At 59.9% G+C, this 18,552-nt stretch overlaps 8 protein-coding genes across 8 annotated transcripts; 4 read left to right on the top strand and 4 right to left on the bottom strand.

Annotated features, from left to right (window-relative positions):
• Positions 1-154: 154 nt before the first annotated feature.
• BBBOND_0303350 (SUPPRESSOR OF TY 6 (SPT6)-RELATED protein, putative) lies at positions 155-5,551 on the top strand (the record flags this gene model as incomplete). Its single annotated transcript, XM_012913163.1, has 1 exon — positions 155-5,551. One exon carries the CDS (start codon positions 155-157, stop codon positions 5,549-5,551), a length of 5,397 nt encoding a protein of 1,798 aa, XP_012768617.1.
• A 508-nt stretch (positions 5,552-6,059) lies between these two features.
• BBBOND_0303360 (membrane protein, putative) lies at positions 6,060-6,629 on the top strand (the record flags this gene model as incomplete). The annotated part of the gene is made up of 1 exon (XM_012913164.1): positions 6,060-6,629. One exon carries the CDS (start codon positions 6,060-6,062, stop codon positions 6,627-6,629), a length of 570 nt encoding a protein of 189 aa, XP_012768618.1.
• A 234-nt stretch (positions 6,630-6,863) lies between these two features.
• Positions 6,864-9,241, top strand: BBBOND_0303370 (MT-A70 family protein, putative; the record flags this gene model as incomplete). The annotated part of the gene is made up of 2 exons (XM_012913165.1): positions 6,864-9,045; positions 9,084-9,241. The coding sequence occupies 2 exons, from the start codon at positions 6,864-6,866 to the stop codon at positions 9,239-9,241; spliced, it is 2,340 nt and encodes a 779-aa protein (XP_012768619.1).
• A 40-nt stretch (positions 9,242-9,281) lies between these two features.
• BBBOND_0303380 (centrin, putative) lies at positions 9,282-10,250 on the bottom strand (the record flags this gene model as incomplete). The annotated part of the gene is made up of 2 exons (XM_012913166.1): positions 9,282-9,664; positions 10,133-10,250. 2 exons carry the CDS (start codon positions 10,248-10,250, stop codon positions 9,282-9,284), a joined length of 501 nt encoding a protein of 166 aa, XP_012768620.1.
• A 1,233-nt stretch (positions 10,251-11,483) lies between these two features.
• Positions 11,484-14,526, top strand: BBBOND_0303390 (hypothetical protein, conserved; the record flags this gene model as incomplete). The annotated part of the gene is made up of 2 exons (XM_012913167.1): positions 11,484-11,594; positions 11,638-14,526. 2 exons carry the CDS (start codon positions 11,484-11,486, stop codon positions 14,524-14,526), a joined length of 3,000 nt encoding a protein of 999 aa, XP_012768621.1.
• A 229-nt stretch (positions 14,527-14,755) lies between these two features.
• On the bottom strand, positions 14,756-16,398 carry BBBOND_0303400 (hypothetical protein, conserved; the record flags this gene model as incomplete). The annotated part of the gene is made up of 2 exons (XM_012913168.1): positions 14,756-14,908; positions 15,094-16,398. The coding sequence occupies 2 exons, from the start codon at positions 16,396-16,398 to the stop codon at positions 14,756-14,758; spliced, it is 1,458 nt and encodes a 485-aa protein (XP_012768622.1).
• A 512-nt stretch (positions 16,399-16,910) lies between these two features.
• On the bottom strand, positions 16,911-17,347 carry BBBOND_0303410 (hypothetical protein; the record flags this gene model as incomplete). The annotated part of the gene is made up of 2 exons (XM_012913169.1): positions 16,911-17,059; positions 17,095-17,347. The coding sequence occupies 2 exons, from the start codon at positions 17,345-17,347 to the stop codon at positions 16,911-16,913; spliced, it is 402 nt and encodes a 133-aa protein (XP_012768623.1).
• Positions 17,348-17,561: 214 nt separating this feature from the next.
• Positions 17,562-17,978, bottom strand: BBBOND_0303420 (hypothetical protein, conserved; the record flags this gene model as incomplete). Its single annotated transcript, XM_012913170.1, has 1 exon — positions 17,562-17,978. One exon carries the CDS (start codon positions 17,976-17,978, stop codon positions 17,562-17,564), a length of 417 nt encoding a protein of 138 aa, XP_012768624.1.
• Positions 17,979-18,552: the final 574 nt, after the last annotated feature.

Genomic DNA, 18,552 nt, shown 5'->3' on the forward strand with positions numbered 1-18,552 from the left:
GACGCCGAGCATTGTTTGGGTGTGCTTCACTTGAAACGGCCAATCGCAACACCGACATTTAAAAAAACTACTGGGCAGGTCATGTCTGACGCGCGTGCGTGAGCCGTCGGGCCGGCGCTTCTTCGTTGCGTTGATTGCAGTACCTTAGGCCACGATGAGTGACTCCGGCGCGCCGGACGCTGCAGAGGCAGCCTCGGAGCTCAAGCGCAAGAGAGTGAGTTCCATTGAAGATGAAACCGAGGAGGAACAGCCTGACGCGGTGGATGTCCCATCGAAGAGCCCCTTCAAGGCGGCACGCGTCGAGTCAGCTGACTACAAGTCAATTCGCTCAAAGTACCTCGACACCATGGCCGAGGAGTCGGAGGAAGACGCCGCTGCGGCCGCCGACCGCGAGTCAGATTCCGAGTCGGACTCCGACGATGAGGCGGAGCTAGGCTCCGAAATACCCGACGAGATGAAGGGGTTCATCGTCGACAAGGTCGACGATGACGAGGTGTCCGTGGAGTCAGACGTCTCGGACGTCGAGTACGACCCGGACGTGTTGGACGACGACGATCTGGCGCTCATTGCCGAGAACACCGGCGCCAAGTTCGAGCAGGAGGATGACGACTACGGGGCCAAGCAGCTGCGACGCCTGAAGAAGGGGTCGGCGGTCGCGAAGCGCCAGGAGGAGTACGACAACTGGCTGGAGGATGAGTACATCGAACAGGGCGACCTGGACCTGTCCGACATCTGGGCGACGGTCGCCGAGTGCTTCGGCGACGTTGACCTTGTGGTACAGATTCTGAAGAACGAGCGCACCGTGCAGCCCAGAGAAGAGGCCGCGGTGTCCGACTACGAGTCGGAGTATGTGGAGCCGGCCACCCAGGAGGTGACTCTGGAGAGCCTAGCCGACCCGGACGAGTTGGCGAAGGAGTACATGACCAAGCAGGACGAGGCCATCCGCGAGCACGACGAACCCGAGCGCCTTTACATACGCTACAGAAACCGACCCCGCCACACTGACGATCGGGAGATTAAGGACGAGGCACAGTGGATCGCCCGCCGCCTGATAAGCGAGTTCTCAGACGACCTGTCTGTGGAACGCGTGCGCAAGATGTACGACCTCGTGTTCCGGGGCACATACCCCTCTCCACAGATCTCGCCGGAGGAGGACATTCGTGAGAAGTGTGAGATGGTCCTGGTGTGGCTGCTGAACGAGCGTTGGGAGGTGCCCTTCATCCTCCACCACAAGCGCCACCTGATTTGTCCGCCGCTCACGGACGATATCGTGTGGCGGGTGTACCACCTGGACGCCGAGTGGATTAAGCTGAAAACAATGGCGGAACGCATCAAAGACATTATCGACCGCATAGGCTACGAGGAGCTGCCGAACGACGTTTTGTACTACGCCCTCAACTTCAACACGCTGGAGGACCTGCAGGACGTCAACGGCCACCTGCGCTACCACCATCGCAAGGCGATGTACGAGGAGACTCCCGTCGAGGACCAGCCTCCGGAGAAACCGCTGCAGCCGGCCATACCCGCAGAGGACCCCGTTCCCCTTGAGGACGGTATCATGGGTGATGACATAGAGGACGAGGACGACGTGTTTGGTGATTTCGCCTTTGGCGGGCACACGCTCGAGACCACCGCGGACCCGCAGCATTTCCGATCGCCCAGTTCGGTGCCGATTTCGCCCATGTCCGCAATGTCGTCGCCCTTGGACCGCATGGACGACCCAGCGGAACCCGTGCACGGCGATGCCGGGCCGAGGATATTGCCAGCCAAGAAAACGAGCATCATCCCCCCAGACTCGCCGGCAGAAGGCGACCCATTTGATGAAACGAACCAGGAATTCGGCAGCGGCGACGATGAGAACCACGACCTCAGTGGCCGTGTGGCCGAGAGGGGCGGCGGTGACAACGGCGACGTCGATGACGAAGCCCAGCTGGATGATGACGACGACGACGATGACACTGACCATCACGCCGACAATCGCGAGGGGCTGGACATGTCAGCCGATGATATGTCGGACGACGAAGATGTGGACATGGATGTCGATGGCAACCAGCGGTCTGACCACGCGCCTGCGCACAGCACTGACCTGCTGGAAATGGACGACGACCACCTCAAGGACGACTACGAAGAGGAGGATGAGCTCCCAGACCATCGCATAACTGAGATTGCCACGTCGATGAAGTCGCTTGAGGTCCAAACTACCACAAAACGACCCCACATGAAGCAGCGCAGCGTCGACATGCACCTGATCGACACCATCGAGAAAGGAGGCTTCCACGAGCTGTGGCGCGGCTACATCGCCGACGCGCGACAGTTCGCCACGGTACTCGAGAAATCGCTAACGCCCGGCTCCACGGAGCTGCGCATACAGATGGATCAGGTGCGGGCGCAGTGGAAGGAGCTTGGCGCCGTTGGCATGCTCGACGCGCCGTCCATCATCGAGGGGAGCGAGGAGCAGCAGGTGGAGGACATGTGTGCGCAATTCTGCAGGCCGCCCTACAGCGGCGGCAAGCGCCTGTACACGGCGCTGGTGAGTTACCACACGAAGATGCTGGCACACGACATCACCATACGCCGCTTGCTGCGTGAATACTATCGCAACTACTGCAGCATCACCTGCACCACCACCACCAAGGGTGAGGCGGAAGTGGACGTGGCGGACGCCTCGTGGCCTGCCAGGCGGCTCTATCGGATGCCGCTGCGCGAGTTGACCACGTACCGGCAGGTGCACTACTCGTACCCCACTTCCGCGACGACGCGTGAGGAGCGGTACCGCATCCTGGACTCCCATCGCCGCGGCACGGCCTTGGCGGAGATGTACCTCCAGATCGTGCAGCTGGAGAAGGAGGGCGCAATCAAGTGCACCATCCACCCGATATGCGCGCAGGAGGTGCCCGCGTGGAAGGCGGACGGGTTCGGCGACCGCTTCGCGGAGTGGTACGAGCGTTACAAGGTGGTGACGTACAGCGGCAACCAGCTGGTCAGCGAGAGTTACCGCACCCGCATGGGCGAGCAGAAGGCCATCCTGGAGAAGGAGGAGATGCTCCTGAAAGACGCCGAGGAGCGCGATAAGCAGTGGCGCCGCCAACTGCTGGACCAGCTGGTCATGGCCTACTGCCCGTCAAACGTACCCACTTACAGCATATGGCGCCACATACAGAAGGAGATTTTGAGTCGCCTGATCAACGTGGAGTTGATCCCCAAGTTCCGCATGGAGATACGCGAGGAGCTCTGGCGCAACGCGCAGTCCTTCGTTCTGCTGCACTGCCAGCGCATGCTGCAGTACAAGCTGGACGTGAACCCGTCGCCCAGCGAAACGGTGCTGGCGCTGGCGGTGGATGCAGAGCCGCAGCGCGTCTACGCAACCGTAGTGAACGAGTTTGGCGACATGAAGGACTACAAGAGGCTGGACCGGTTAATCGCTCACCCAATAATGCCCCGTAATGCGACCCCCTCCAACCCCCTTTTCAAGGAGGTGATGGAGGATATAGACGTCCTGTGCGACATGGTGGCCAACTTCCGCATCTCGGTGGTGCTGGTTGCGATGTCCAACACGGGCGCTGTCACGCTGTACAACCGATTAGAGACGTACATGGTCCCTAACATCAAAGTCCCGCTGACAATCAAGAAGCTGGACGTGGAGGTGCCGCGTCTACGCGTCAGCATGCTGCCAAGGGCCAGCGTGAACGATTTGTGCCTGTCGATGGCGCGCTGGTACATCGACCCCGTCGCCGAGACGCTGAACCTGTGGAGCCAGAACAGCACCAACCTGCTTCTCAAGCTGAACCTACATCCGTTCCAGCACGTCATCAGCCAGGAGAAGCTCCAGGAGTACCTGGAGTGCACGTTGGTCCACATGGTCTGCCATTTCGGAGTGGACATCAACCGTGTGAAGAATTCGAAGCATCTGGAGGCGACCCTGCAGTTCGTCGCTGGTTTGGGCCCACGCAAGACCATGGACGTGCTGCGCTTGCTTAAGATCGCCGCCATTGGAACCCGCAGCCAGCTACGCATGGGCCAAGCGGCCATCCGCGGTTTGGGCGAGCTTGTGTTCTACAACTGCGCCTCCTTCATCAAGATCAGCTCCAACGAGGCCATGGACATCCTGGACACCACGCGTTTGCATCCCGTGGAGTGCTACTACACGGCCGAGAAGCTGTGCACGGACTCGCTCGACTATGACCTCGGCGGCGAGGAGGCCATCCAGGAAATTTTCAACAACCCCAAGAGGCTGGACGACCTGGACTTGGAGGCGTACAGCAGCCTCCTCATGGAGAAGCGCAGCATGCCCCGCATGCTGCCATACTTATTGTTCGTGAAGCACGAGCTACAGTCACCTTTCCACGACTACCGCGCTGATCTGCAGGAGTTGCGCGAAGAGGAGGAGTTTTGCCTCGCGCTGCAGATCGACCACCTCCTGCTACGTCGCGGCGCCCATGTGATGTGCCGCCTCGAGGAGGTGTACGAACACACGATACGCGCCTGCGTGCTGCCGCTGGAGCTCAAGGCGCACGTGGTGGACTACCGGAATTTCCGCGATGACGTCTACCGCATATCCAAGGAACAAAACCGCACCATCCAGTTGCGCGGCATTTGCATCAGTGCGCGCGTTTCCAACGTGGAGTACGCGCCGAACTTCGAAAATGGGCGCTGCGCGTACCGCGTGGAGGTGGCGCTGACCGGTCAGCAGCGGCGCTACCTTCTGCTTGACCTCTTCGACGATGTGAAGCGCGTGCTGGGCATCCGCGAGGACCACCTGTCGCCCCTGGTCCACTTCGACGTCAACTATTCCAAAAAGCCGATGCTGAACGAGCACTCCGAGAAGCACAAGATCCACTACCGCCGTGTGATCCGGCACCCCAGTTACCGCATGTGGCCGCTGAACAAGATCGTCGCCTTCCTGAAGCAGCCTGAGATCGGCATCGGCGAGTGCTGCATATGCCCGATGAGCGAGTGGGACCGTTTGAACCTGGTGATAAAGACATGCGCCGAGCCCTTCAACTGCGCGACCTTCGTCATCCACGAGCGTAACCAGAGGGTGCCCGGCGAGCTGGGCAAGGAGCTGATACTGCTGAACCAGACCTACACGTCAATTGACCAGATTATCGCGCAGTTCTGCGAGACACTGAAGCTCAACTTGGAAGAAATCTATATGCACCCCAAGTTCAAGCACTCCACCGACATCAGCAAGGCGGAGCGCGACCTCATCCAGGAGAGCGCCATGCGCCCTGATGGCATCGCATGGGCGATTTTGCCCCCCCACCCGATGCAGCACAGGGGCTCTCAGGTGCGCTACAACCCGCTGAGGTTCACGCTGCTGGTGATGCCGCCGAGCATGGAGCTCACCCAGGGCGCGCGCAGCCTGCAGGACTCCATCTACGTGGACCACCGCAGCTTCAAGCTATGGACGCACCACGAGAAGTCGCTCGCGTCGCTGATCAAGTGGTGGAAGCAGGTGGGGTACTGGAATCGCAACCGCCATCGTGAGCTGTACAACCAGGAGAAAGCTGCCCTGATGCGGCAGGGGGCGGCGCCGCAGATGCGCCACTAAGACAACGGCAGTATAATGTTTCAGCATTTGTATAACACGTGCGCGATGCGGCAGTCGGTAGAGGTGTAGTGGGCCCACATACGTGGTGTTTGGGTGCCGATCGGCATGAAGTCTGAGGTCGCTATGGTACTGAATCTCATCTCCCGCGTGACCTATTATGGGCGGCGTATACTCTCAACAGATGCGTATATACACGTGTACGTGATCTCCAGTACGTGCCACATCAGTCGTTACGATGCCAGTGCTGTCATCAGTGGATTCACGGTGCTTAAGCGTGGCGACGGCGACCGTTGCCGCGGTACACCGCATATGCGTTGTATGTGCGAAACTGATAACCCGAACGTATAAATATTGCCCTTTGGTTAATAACGGCCAAGTTTACGCCCGGGAGTGACTCTTGATGTGGGCTCGTGGCTCGCGCCCACGCCTGCCAACGCGCATCCGCCGGCGCCGCGCCCGTCAGGCAGCAAGCGCGCCATTTTCAAACATACACAGAGACACATTTTCCATGTTCAGGATTGGGTCGCTGGGCGGCTTTGCCGCGCTCAGGGGCGGCCTCGGCGGCGCCAGGCCGCAAGTGCCCACCTGCCGCCAGCCCTGCGGCTCCCGCGCGGCATCCAGCGACGTTTCGGCGAGCGCTGGACCATTATCGAGGCCCGCAAGCGGAGACGTCAAGCTCTACGCCCCGTACATCGTGAAGGAGGTGCAGCCTCCACGTGGAGGCAGCCCGGTCTACTGGAGCGTGCGCCGCGGCATTTTCAGAGCCAAGACCAACTTCATGCTCCTGTCGCGACAGTTGCGCTGGAACATCTGCCTGGTGCGCGCGTCGTTTGCCGGCGTGCCGAAGCAATCGTACGACCCGAAGATCAACCAGTGGGTCAAGCTAATGGACAACGAGGAGTGGGGAGGCGTCGGAGGCCGGCTGTGGGTCGACATCTCCAACCACTTCATGTTCAACATCTTCCTGGCGTTCGTGCTCTACTCGTGCTACTTCCGCTTCATCACGAACAACAAGCACAACGTCTTCGCGAAATGGGCGAGCTCTGAGGAGGAGGGCGACGACGACGACGACGAATGACTCCAATCTTAGGCCGTACGGCATTGGTACTGTACTCTAATGTGTAATCACAGCACGCGTTGGCGTTATAGCCGTAGCAGTTGCCGCTTTGGGTCCCCCATGGCCGCAGGGCCGCCGGGCGCGTGGTAGACACGGGCACTGCACATCCACCGCAGCTTCCACTTCCGAAGCTGGGCGCCCAGAGGGGTGCATTCGTTCGACGCTTACTTCGTCAGCAAGAAGCCCAGAGCAGCCATGAGCCGCAGGGGCTCGCGCTCGAGGTCGGATTCGCGACGTCGCGGATCGCCGTCGTCACGCAAGTCCAGCCGACGCAAGGAACGCGATTCACGCAGGTCGCGCGACCGCTCATTCGAACGCAGCTCGCACTGGAAGGAGCGAGTTAGCCGACGCGGCATCCTTGCCTCCTCGGAGAAGAGCGCAAGCTCGCGGAAGGCCAGAGAGGAGCAGCGGTTCCTCGAAGTCGGCGACGACAGCCATGTTTTCTCAACGCTGGACCTCATGTTCGTGGTCGGCAAGCACCTGCTGAAGCTCCGGGACAACGAGGAGCTGCCGCTGAATGTGTACGAGCTCAGGAGAAGGATGAGCGACTACTTCGAGGGGCCGCACAGGCTCAGATTTAGCACGGTGTGCAGCATCAACGTGCTGTCGAACCTCCTGAAGTATATGCACCTGGGTACGGTCACCGAGCAGGAACAGCCCGCCGCCAAGGTACCGCCCGAGAGCCAGGGTGAAACGCCCAGGTCGCATGACCATGGATCCAGGACGGAATCCGCGCACACGGCTGAGGACAGCGCCCTCTCGAATGCGGATGGCGTCAGCGTGGCAGAATCGCACGCGACGAATGACGTGGCGGGTGTTGAAGGGGTGCCAGATGCCAATGGAGATGCGGATAAGGAAGACACAGTTGACAACAAGGTGGAGCCTGACAATGATGGTAACACCGGGAATGGCGAGGGGGTTGCCGGTGAAGACAAGGCTGCTGAGCAGCCATCGCCGTTAGAGGTTTACCTGGACGGGCTGCCGGAAGTGTCCGACCAGTCGTTCAGGGACGTCAAGTTCCACCACTCGCTTGTACAGCTCGAGCTGCAACACGGGGTATTGCGCGTGATGGATGTGAGAGGACAGCTGCTGAAGCGCATTCTGCTGCGCAATCGCAAGAAGCAGCGGGTTGTGGACGTCGCAGACGCCCTCGCCACGGAGTCCATAATCACCACGGGCAGGGACCATCCGAGCAGAGAGGACCTCGACACTTCGCGCTCAGCGACGGTTGACGACTATGACCTGACCAACCTGACTGGGCGTGTGTATCCGATAAAGGGGGGCTCGAAGAAGGCAGCGGACGATGCAGACGAAATGAACGTAGATGACAACATCGCTGTGTCATGGCAAACTTCAACAGATACAGAAACGAGGGGACTGCAATCCGGCAAGGGCCGTGGCGGCAGCGATAAAGACGGTGAGGACACCAGCAAGGAGCTGGGCCGTGACGTGCGTAGAACGGAGGGGATGCGTGAATCGGGTAGGGGAACTTCGTTGTCTGCACGCTCAGACGACCCGCCGTATGACCTGGACGGGCTGTACAAGGTGCTCTACCAGACGCCCGCACGCGAACTGAAGCGCATTGCGCACTTCCAGTTGAAGGAGCAGAGTGGCTTCAGAGAAATATGCACGTACGGCACACGGGCGGACTGCCGTATGCAGAACTACATGTCGCTCATGTGCAACAAGATCCATTTCAAGCGCATCATCCTCCCGAACACGCTGGTGCAGCTGGGGGACTGCTCTTACCTGGACACGTGCCGGCACATTGAGACCTGCCGGTTCGTGCACTACCAGGTGGAAAGCGACATACCGCCACGTGCGCCGGTGGACGAGGTCTCGCAAGGCCAGTGGATATGCTGCGACGTGAGGAAGCTCGACTTCTCGATATTCAACCCCTTCGTGTCGGTGGTCATGGCAGACCCGCCATGGGACATCCACATGGACCTCCCGTACGGCACCATGAAGGACTCGGAGATGCGACACCTGAAGGTGCAGAACATCCAAAGCGAAGGGCTGCTGTTCCTCTGGGTCACCGGACGCACGCTGGAGGTCGGCCGCGAGTGCATGGAGATTTGGGGATATAGGCAGATGGACGAGATCGTGTGGGTCAAGACGAACCAGCTGCAACGCATCATCCGCACTGGACGGACGGGGCACTGGATCAACCACTCCAAGGAGCACTGCCTCATCGGGATAAAGGGCAACCCCGTGATAAACCGCTACCTGGACTGCGACGTCGTGGTGTCCGAAGTACGCGAGACCTCACGGAAGCCCGACGAGATTTACGGGATCATCGAGCGCATGGTGCCTGGGGCACTCAAGTTGGAGATCTTCGGCAGGAGCCACAACGTGCGCAACAACTGGATCACCCTCGGTAGGTCGCAATGACTGGAGCGCCTAACATCGTTGCAGGCAACCAGCTTGACGGATACAAGCTGACGCACCCCGAGATAAAGAAGCGGTACGAGGAAATATTGGCCAAGGGCGACGCGACCGCCGCCGCGCCGGCGAATGCGCCCCAGCCGGCCGCCGATGCCGCCAACACTAGCAACCCCGAAACAGTAATGTAGTGCAGTATTATAGCCCCTTTGAGGCCCGTGAGTTTCGCCGTCACGGCAGCGGACGCTTGGCCATGACGCTGTAAAAGTCCTCGAAGGACAGCAGGCCGTCGCCGTTGGAATCCGATCTGTGTATCATGTCCCGCAGTTCCTCGTCCGATATAAACTCGCCAAGCTCGGTGGCGACCTTTTTGAGGTTCTTGAAGGAAATCGACCCCGTGTTGTCCTGGTCGAAGAGGTTGAATATGCGCCGGATGCCCTCCTTGCTGTCGCGGTTGCCCAGCTTCAGCGTGATGGAGTCCAGGAAGTCGTTGAAGTCGATCTGCGTGGACCCGCTCTTCTCCAGGTCGGCGACTATCTGGTACACCAGAGGGTTCTTTTTGTCAATTCCCAGGCTCTGCATGGCGCACTTGATCTCCCTAGGATCGATGGTGCCTGCATGGTGATTAGCGTTGAACACAAGGGCAAGGCCGTGGTCCGTGCAATTGTGTAACCATATGCTTCACGCACGAAACACCTTTTTCATAACAGATACACGCAGAAGTTACGGTGTAGCGCCGATGACACCACTAAACGTATGCAAAGAAAGTCCCGAAAAGGGCCGCATCAAACATCGTCACCAGGGTGAGCCACAAATGCTGACATACGAGATTCCACAGAACATTTCAAGGTCTCAAAAGCCTCAAATACCATATACACACAAGCATTCGCATTTTAGGCAGGAGTAGACATGCATTACAGGCGGTCGTACGGCATATACACGACCGCGTCATTGCGTGAGCGACGTTGTTGCCATGGTTGCAGCCGTTCAGCGTCGGCCCAAACAAGTCGCACATACACGGCATTTATGCACGAAATACCAGCAGTAATCACGGGTACAAAGCTCCATGGACTAGATCCTACCTGAGCCGTCGGTGTCGAAGAGGTTGAATGCCTCCTGCATCTCGTACACCTCGTCGTCAGTCAGCCCGGTGTGCCCGGCCGCTGCGGCCTCGCCGTAGTCGCGCCGGCCGATGGTCATCTTGCGGAGCTTTTGTTTGAAGTAGATGTGTGTCCCCACGGACGACGCGCGGCGTCACCTAGGAGCGCAGGCGCCTCATTCGCTCGAGGAGATCGTCGAGTTCCGTGTGCTGTGCCACGATGTGTTTCGCCGTAGGAGGGTGTACCTTTTCCGTCGGCGCTAAGCCCTTCGCAGCCGCTGAACGCAATTGGACGCCACGCCGACACACTTACCGGCTTTGGGCCTGGTGTTGGAGCGCACGAGCCGCGTCACACGCTCTATCTGCTGCTGGACCTCCTGCGGAGTGGGCGGTCTCGGGCTCAGCTTTCGTAGAAGCTGCGTGATGGTGTGTGCGGACGCGGTGACGGTATTACCACTTCGTCAGGGGCGGCGGTGAAGTCCTTCCCGTACAGCTGGCGCAGCGCCTTCACGATCACGCGCAGCTCAGGCACATCTGCGGTGCGCGTTTAGGCCAGAGGGGGGCCGGAATACCTAGCCGATCGGCGCAGTGGATGATTGTCGCTAGACACGGCTTGAGCTGCTCGTCGACTTGCGGTCCCAGGAGGTGCTGCGCTCCGTTAACACAAATCGCGTGGGTGCGTGACGTTGCGCACATGCAGTAGGTGCCGCAGGTAATCACGCCCCCAGCCTACCTTGCGTGTTTTGAGCAGGTTGAGGTCCTTGATGAGGTGGTCGATGGCCTGCAGGGTGGCCTCCTGGTAGATGCTCTGCTCCCCCTTTATTTGGACGTCGTCGGAGTTGCTGGGGCAGGTTTGGTCCACAGAGGGAGCGTGCGGTTACCTGTTGATTGCCTGGTACGTCGTTGCCAGCTCGTTTTCCATCCGCTTACGGAGCAGCTGCACTGCGCAGGTTGAGGAGCGGTGATCGGCTCCCGACGCTCACCTCGGCAGCACGCCAGGTCGACGTTCCTGGTCAATTCGCCCTTGCATTTGTCGAGGTGCTTAGACGCTGCGGCGCAGATTAGATAGCTCGACGGCTGAGGATACCTGAGGCACCCATTGCTGTAGCTACACACTTGCGATGTCTAGACACGAAATAGCGCACTAAGCGGCGCTGACGCACGGGCACTAGTCGCTGCGCTGCGCGCCCTTCGGCCCTGGCACGTCTCGCCACGCAAATGACGCGCACCTGCTCCCGCGACTGCACGGCAAGGCGACGCGACTAGGCACTCTATATCCGCTACTTTCCTGGCCGTATGCGGAGTTCGCGCATGTGGCAGAATATGTGTGCGAAATGAAGCAATGGATTTGGGGAAAGGTGAACGAGCTGGGGGAGAAAGCGGTGGATTCTGTCGTCAACATAGTACTCTCCCGCAATGACAAGACCATCTCCGACTTCAAGCAGGTAGGAGCACGTCATACGCATATTGCCAACGACACGTGCGCAGACGCCCCTCATCGCCGCGATATCGCGAAGCGTGAACTCGCATATCACGATCAAGCAGGCGAACGTCGCCTCCTCAGCTGACGCTGCGGAGCCTGGACCACGCATTGCGCTGGCGCACGTGGGACTCGTAGACTCGACGTTCCTGTGCTATCCGACGGCCAGCACAAATGCGGGATCGCCGGTTGCAGGCACCGCGGGCAGGGTGCCCCGGGAGCAGCGCGGACGGATCCACTTCGACGGACTTGGCTCGATACCCACGCACTTGTGCCGCTACAGAGTCTCGCTCAGCTGCAACGGACGCGTGGCGCGTTCGCCGTCCGCGGAGATGGTCGACTCGAGCGTCAACCGGGTGTGCTGGAACCACCAGGTGCTGATGGACATCGACGACCTCTGGGTGGACCTCAACCTCGTCGTGCAGGCGGAGATCGACTTCAACCAGTTCAGCAAGCAGCAGTCGAAGCACAGCAGCTCGGGCGCTTCGAGCTCCTCAAAACGGTCCCCGGGTTCGCGCACGTCACGGAGCAGACAGATCACCCGAGGAAAGGCGGTGGAGAGTGACCTCGAGGAGACGCAGAGGATAGAGTCGATATACGGCAAGACCCGGTACAAGCAACGCATCGGGCGCGCGTTGATACCGCTGCCGCTGCTGCTGGACTCGCTGCAGCTGCGCAGGACCACATGTCTGGCGCAGGACCAGGAGTACACCGGGATGGGACAGAGCGAGCAATGCGCGACCTCCACAGCGGTCGAATATTCCGCAGACTCCTCGCCGTCCAGCCAGAGGAGGACGTCATTCGACGCTGCGCCGCTCGAGCAGATTGCTCAAGGTGAGGGCACCCCCCGTGGTGCCGTGTGGTCCACGGCGAGCTCGATATCCAACACCGCGAACTTTGGCACTGACGCGGTCTATGACGAGCAGGCCACGTACTACGACGCGGAGCTTGAGGACCTCAGTGGCAGCGACGAGGGCGGCCAGTCAGACGGGAATGATTACAACTGGTTCAACGGCCACAACGATTGGGACGACGCCGATGAGCAGGCGTCGATCATCCGGGGACCCGTGGGCGACGGCTCCTCCAGGCTGAAGGCCTACAGCATCGGCGAAAGCTACGTCAACATGACCTCCATTGAGAACTCTACGTACTCCAGCGTGCGCAGCACGGCGTCGCCCAATCACAACGACGCATTTGCCTGGGTCAACGACTACAACGCTTCACCGGGGCAATTGGGCCGGTGTAATACGGCGGAGGGGGATGTACGCCGTGACGTGGTCCCGGAGTACACGCCTGAGCGCCGGGCCTCCGTCCCCACCGGCACGTCAGGGGGCAAACAGGGCGGGGTCACTGCATCCATGTCGATGACCTGCAACCGAGGGGTTGAAAACTCCAACTGGGAGCCAGCAGATAACGCACTGCGCAGTGACATATACAGCTTCGGGGGGCCAAGTTACAACGTAGACTCGCAGCCCGCGTCCGCCGCTCCTAGCAGGCACATAACGAGCTCCGAGTATGCGTACAGTGAAGCGGGGAGCCGGTCGTGGGACCGCCAGGGATCCGGGTCGAGCATGAGCGAAGACGTTTTGAAGGAGTATCGCTACTTCGCGGATACCGAGATGACGCTGCAGCTGATGCCGTTCAACGAACACAAGTTCGAGGACCACAAGTTCGTGAGGCCAATCGAGGGCTACACCAGCTACGGCATGAAATCGCCGACGCAGCCGCTCGGCTACATCACGGTGCGGATACGCATATATCTCAAGCGGCGGCCACAGCTGCTGGCGCTGCGCAACTGCTTGCGCCCGCCCAGGACCTATTGGCAGGTGCCCTCAGAGTTCGAGATGTTCCACATCAGCCTCATTTGCAAGCGCGCCGCCTTCTTCATAGACACCAAGCCGCGCTGGGTCAACCATATCCTACTGCCCAAGGAGCCACGCAAGCACCTGTGGTACGCGATTGTATTCTGGGCGTTGGTGTTTGACCTCATGGTCTTGGCGCCCCTGCCCAGGGCGGTCGTCGATCTGTACGCAATGATCGGGGTGGTATCCTGCTTCTACTGGCGGTGCATGAAACCGATGCGCTACGACCTTGAGGACCAGACGTTTGCAGCAAGAGGCGCTGCCGATAGCAAAACTACTGCTGGACGGGTGCACAGGAAGACGGGTGGTTCGTTGTACAACCTCGCGTACGACTCGAGGCAACCGTCGGCACAAGGTGAGGACGCAATGGGGGTGTCGATGAGGGTGCGCGAGCTCCATAACCCGCCTTCCGTCGCGACTGCGCCAACACAAGCGGAGGCGGCCAGCCAGCCGCTGTTACAGCAGCCCAGGCGGAAATCGCTGTGGAACTTGAGGGGCATGGAGGAGTCGGTTTCCCGGATGGCAACGCCGTTTGGCACCAGGCACCTGAGCCTCCAGCGCTACAAGGGGGCGCACAGATGGGCGATCTTCGCCGACGACCTCAGCGACACCAACCTCGAAGAACTGGTGAAGCTAGGTTTGACCTGGGCGCAACGGGTACAGGTTATACTGGGCTACCTCATACTGACCTTGGACAAGCTCAGGGCTTCGCTGAGTTGCACGGATTCGCTGTCGTGTATGATGACGTGGGTCATGATCGGGCTGCTGTTCATCCCGATCTACGCGTTGGCGTACCTCGTCTGGCTAGTGCCCCCCGTGATGTGGCGCCTGGCGGCCTACTGCGCCGCAGCCGGGTACTGCTGGACCTTCCACACGTCAAACCCGTTCGATGTGTGGGCAATTATCCGGCGTGTGTATGCTTGGATTAGGTTGCGCTGGATAGCCAAGTTCCTGGCACACTGGTACCTTCGCGCCCCGGATTCCCGCGAAGTCGACCACCGCGCCATCGCGATGCTACAGTTGACCAAGCATTAATTGTGTGTTGACTATGACCGCCACGTGGGCGCCGCTCGCGGGAAGCGCGGCCGCCGTCCGGGACCTGCTGGGCCTGCTCTTCCTGAGGCCCAGGAAGCTCGCCATGAGGTTGGACCGCAGAAGGTAAGCGCGCGAAAACTAGGGCCGTACAACGCACCGCAGGACCAAGCGAGAGTACCGCAGCCGGCGGCACAAGTACGGCTTCTACTACCGCTGGACGGGATGGTGACTACCACGTCCACTTGCGGCGCCGCACGTGCGGCACCCTGCGGCGCACGGGGTCAAGCCGGCGCCATGTGATGCGCGGCAGCTCGTCTTCCTGCGCTGTGTCCGTGAGCTCGGGGAAAAAGAGCCCCAACCGTTCGGAGGCGAGCTTGAGCTTCTGCAACCAGTGAGCCGCCGTATGTATAATAAGCACGTGAACACGTTTTACGGGTTTAATGTCCAGCTAGAGCTGAAAATGACGTATAGAATGCATGCAATGTACACGTGGGAACGTTGGCACCGAGTAATTGTGCGGGGCAGCATCCAGGGCGCTGGCCGCACCGGCATACAGTGGCCACCTACCTCGCGCTGGATTGATGAGTCCAGTTCCTGCAGGTTTATGTTGTTGATGAGCGCGTTTTGCAGTCGGGGGTTGCGATAGCGCAGCTTGCCGTGCGCAACGAGCAGCTTGAAGCTGAGCGTGGTGTTCAGCGGCTGGGAGAACAGCTTAGCGTCGAAGAGAGAGAACAGCCGCTCATCGACGACGTGCACCCGCGCATAAGACTGCACCACGGCGACCGCATCGGAAGGTTGGAGGTCGGCGAGCACCTCCTCCTTCCGAAGGATTTCCGAAAACGTGGTGAAGAGGCGGCCGTGGTGCAGGAAGCGCGAAAACCCAGTGTACAGGTTCGTCAGCAGCTGAGCGTCCACTGTAGAATCGCCGTCGATCAGGGTGAGCACCATGCGACCCATAAGCACGACCAACGATCGGTTGTGGTACCCTATCTGCGACAGCGCCAACACCGCCCGGGCCAGCTGCGCAAGGTCGTAGCTGCCGGCGTCTCTCCTCAGGTTGACCGCAAGCCTGTCCATCAGCAGAGGGTCGTACCTGCGGTAGCGCGATATCGTGTACAAAGCCGAGCACAGCTCCGCCGGAGGCAGCTCACGCTCGGTGCAGTGCTGCAGCAGCGCCTTCTCGAAGGCTGCCAGCATGGCGGGGTCCTGGTGGTGCTTGGACAGCTGTGCCATGGACTCGATCACGTCGGCCATATGAACATCCTGGAGCCCTCTTGTGTAAATTTCCTTGCACAGCGCGTCCAGCGACGACCCGTGCTCGACGGCGGCCAGTGCGGCGAGTGCAGCCGCCATCTGCAGTAGCTGCAGGGTGCTGAAATGGCAGCATCCCATGTCCGAAAGTCGCTGCAACAGCTGATTCAGATCGAGTGCGGCGCCTCGCGAATTGAACAGACAGGCGCCGCAGAGATAGTTGTAGACTTGACGTGGCTTCTCCAAGGCACCCGGCGCTGACAATACATCGGCGGCGTTGGAGGGCGGAGTTGATGCGCCGCATTCCGCCGACGCACGGAAGAACAGGTCGAAATCGGCAACGTCCTGCGCGGCTGGCACTTCTGCTAAGAGCTGTTGCGCGTCACCGCCGAGGTTGTGGAGCATCAGCGCCAGCATGGCGGCGTCACGCAGGTTGCCGGAGAGCAGCTGCCTAGCCTTGCATTCCAAGGAATCCACGGCGGGTTTGTCGAGTGCACCGTGCCTCTGTACTGCGTGGATGAGCTCGGGCACGCTTCTGCAGTGCTCCCAGCCGACGGCGGCGGTGGAGAACCGCCGGAAGGCACCGCGGCCGAGTGCCGACAGCACCGACGTCAGCGCCATGGGTTCGGCACTCGAATACACACCGTTACGCCCGCATGATGTGGAGCTGGATTGGTGCAGTAGCGTTCCCACGCCGGATGGGTGAGCGCATCCACCTTCCGGTAACCGGAGAAATGCGCCGATATGGAGCCTATACCGGTGCAATGTCAACTCCAAGTCGCATTAATGCCTCACTAATCTGCATATTTACATCAGCGATACTGATGGCACAGTGGCATACAGTGGAATCCCGTAGTCAGGTGTGTCGGATTCTTTAGACAGTGTTACCTGGCGACTAAAACGCCTTCTACGCACCCAAATTGCGTTTGACGGCGTGTGCCTCTAAATGGTGCGCATTGTGAAAGGTAGCGAGCAAGATGAACGTACTGGTGAGCACCAACCTTCCACACATAAGCAAGGTCACCGGCCACTCGTGGCCACGGGAGTCACATAAGCACGCCACGCGCAAGAGCACTGCCACGAAATTAACATACAATTACAGTATTAGAGCGCTTAGTCCGATGTGCGCGCGATTACGGATAGAAAAGCTTGTTGATCTGGGAAACGGTGAAGGGCATGTGCTCGCTCGGCCTTATGATTTGCCGCAACAGATTCATCCTGGCTTCAACTAAGTCCATCATCGGCGGCCCGATGGCGCATTTCTGGCCAACCACCAGCCAGCCTGCGCATAATTAACGGTGACACAATGCGACTTACACGGAGTGATGTGCTTCTCGCCGTCATCTTTACCGGCGTTTGCGACAAACGGCAAAGGAGCCAAATACGGCTTGTTAGCTTTCAAGAAACCGCCTTCGGTGGACATGTGTTCCACCAGGATGAAAGTCTCGCGCAACGGACGAAATTTGCCGAGCTCGTGCAGCCCGAACCTAAGCGGCAGCTTCGCCGCGCCAAACTCGGTCGAAAACATCGACGCGATCATCAAAAAAATTGCAGTCCACATCTTGGCCATTTTTACACAGTGGAACCGAACACATCGCAGCTCGGCAGACTGAGCCCCCATCGTGGAATTTTTCTCGACGACCGCTGAATCTGGCAACATGTCTACCGTCACGCAACGGACGGCAATGCCGTCACGAGGGAGCGATAACGGCACCCCAAGTTGTGACATCTGATTCCACGTCAAAGATGCGATAAGTGCAACCGGACCCGGCAGCCATCCGCAATCACGAATACTGGTAGTTGGGGGCGGCGATGTAGGCCTTGTGCTTCCGCGCAGGCAGATCCTCCAGGTAGCTGTAGCCGAAACGCATCTTCTCCTCGTCCCACTTGCACTGCATCCACTCGTTGTACCACTTCACGCACTTGGTGGCCGCGTGGGCCGCGTCGGACCCGAAATCGTTGCGGTTCAGACACCGGAACTCCTGGACCAGAAGCGGCGTGCACGCCGACTTGGGGTCGTCCTCGCGCACCAGCTTCTCAAACTGCGTCTCCGTCATGTTCTTGTCGCTGTCGATGTGCGGGTACCGGTACAGGCCGGCGTTACGGGCCAGCGCGCGCTGCCACGCCGAGTCCGGCTTGAACGTGCCGTGGCCGGGGATCCCGCTGATCGCGGCGTCGTGCGAGTTGCCGCCGCCACTCATCCCGAAAGCAATAGGAATTGAATAATAACGATTTTATATAGTGGATAGCGGCCGCGCTGGCCCAGCAGCGGCAGCTGTGGTGTGCCCCTACGCGTAGAGCGGTACCGATGATTCTAGGGGCGCCTGAGCCACCCAAATTTTGACGACGAGACGCACTTATTGGATCTCTCGCTTATGTGTACTAACGGGGCGTGGAACGCTGCGGTCAGTCAGCTGAATACCACGGGCATACAGTAAGGCTACGCGTACGGCGATCTAGAGTGTTGCTCGCCACCCAGCGACGTCATAACTCGTCTCCGCGCAGTAGTCACACTGGCGAGCGAGACTACGAAAGCGTGACGGACATGTGTAGGCGGAAACGGCATGTACAGCCAACCGCAGGGTGGTAGAATCCACCAAGGCGCTACGTGCGAGTGTAGCAGCGTCAGCGTAGCGGGCTGCTGCGGAGGTGCCGTAAAATCAACAGCGTTGGTTCACGATTGCTCGGACGCGCGGCTACCAGTGCGCAAACGCCAGCCAGCGGCATGAGAGTACCGAAGCAGCTGCGCGCCCCACCCTTCGGCGTGTTCGACGG

This window comes from Babesia bigemina (assembly GCF_000981445.1).
Source record: "Babesia bigemina genome assembly Bbig001, chromosome : III".
NCBI lineage: Eukaryota > Apicomplexa > Aconoidasida > Piroplasmida > Babesiidae > Babesia > Babesia bigemina.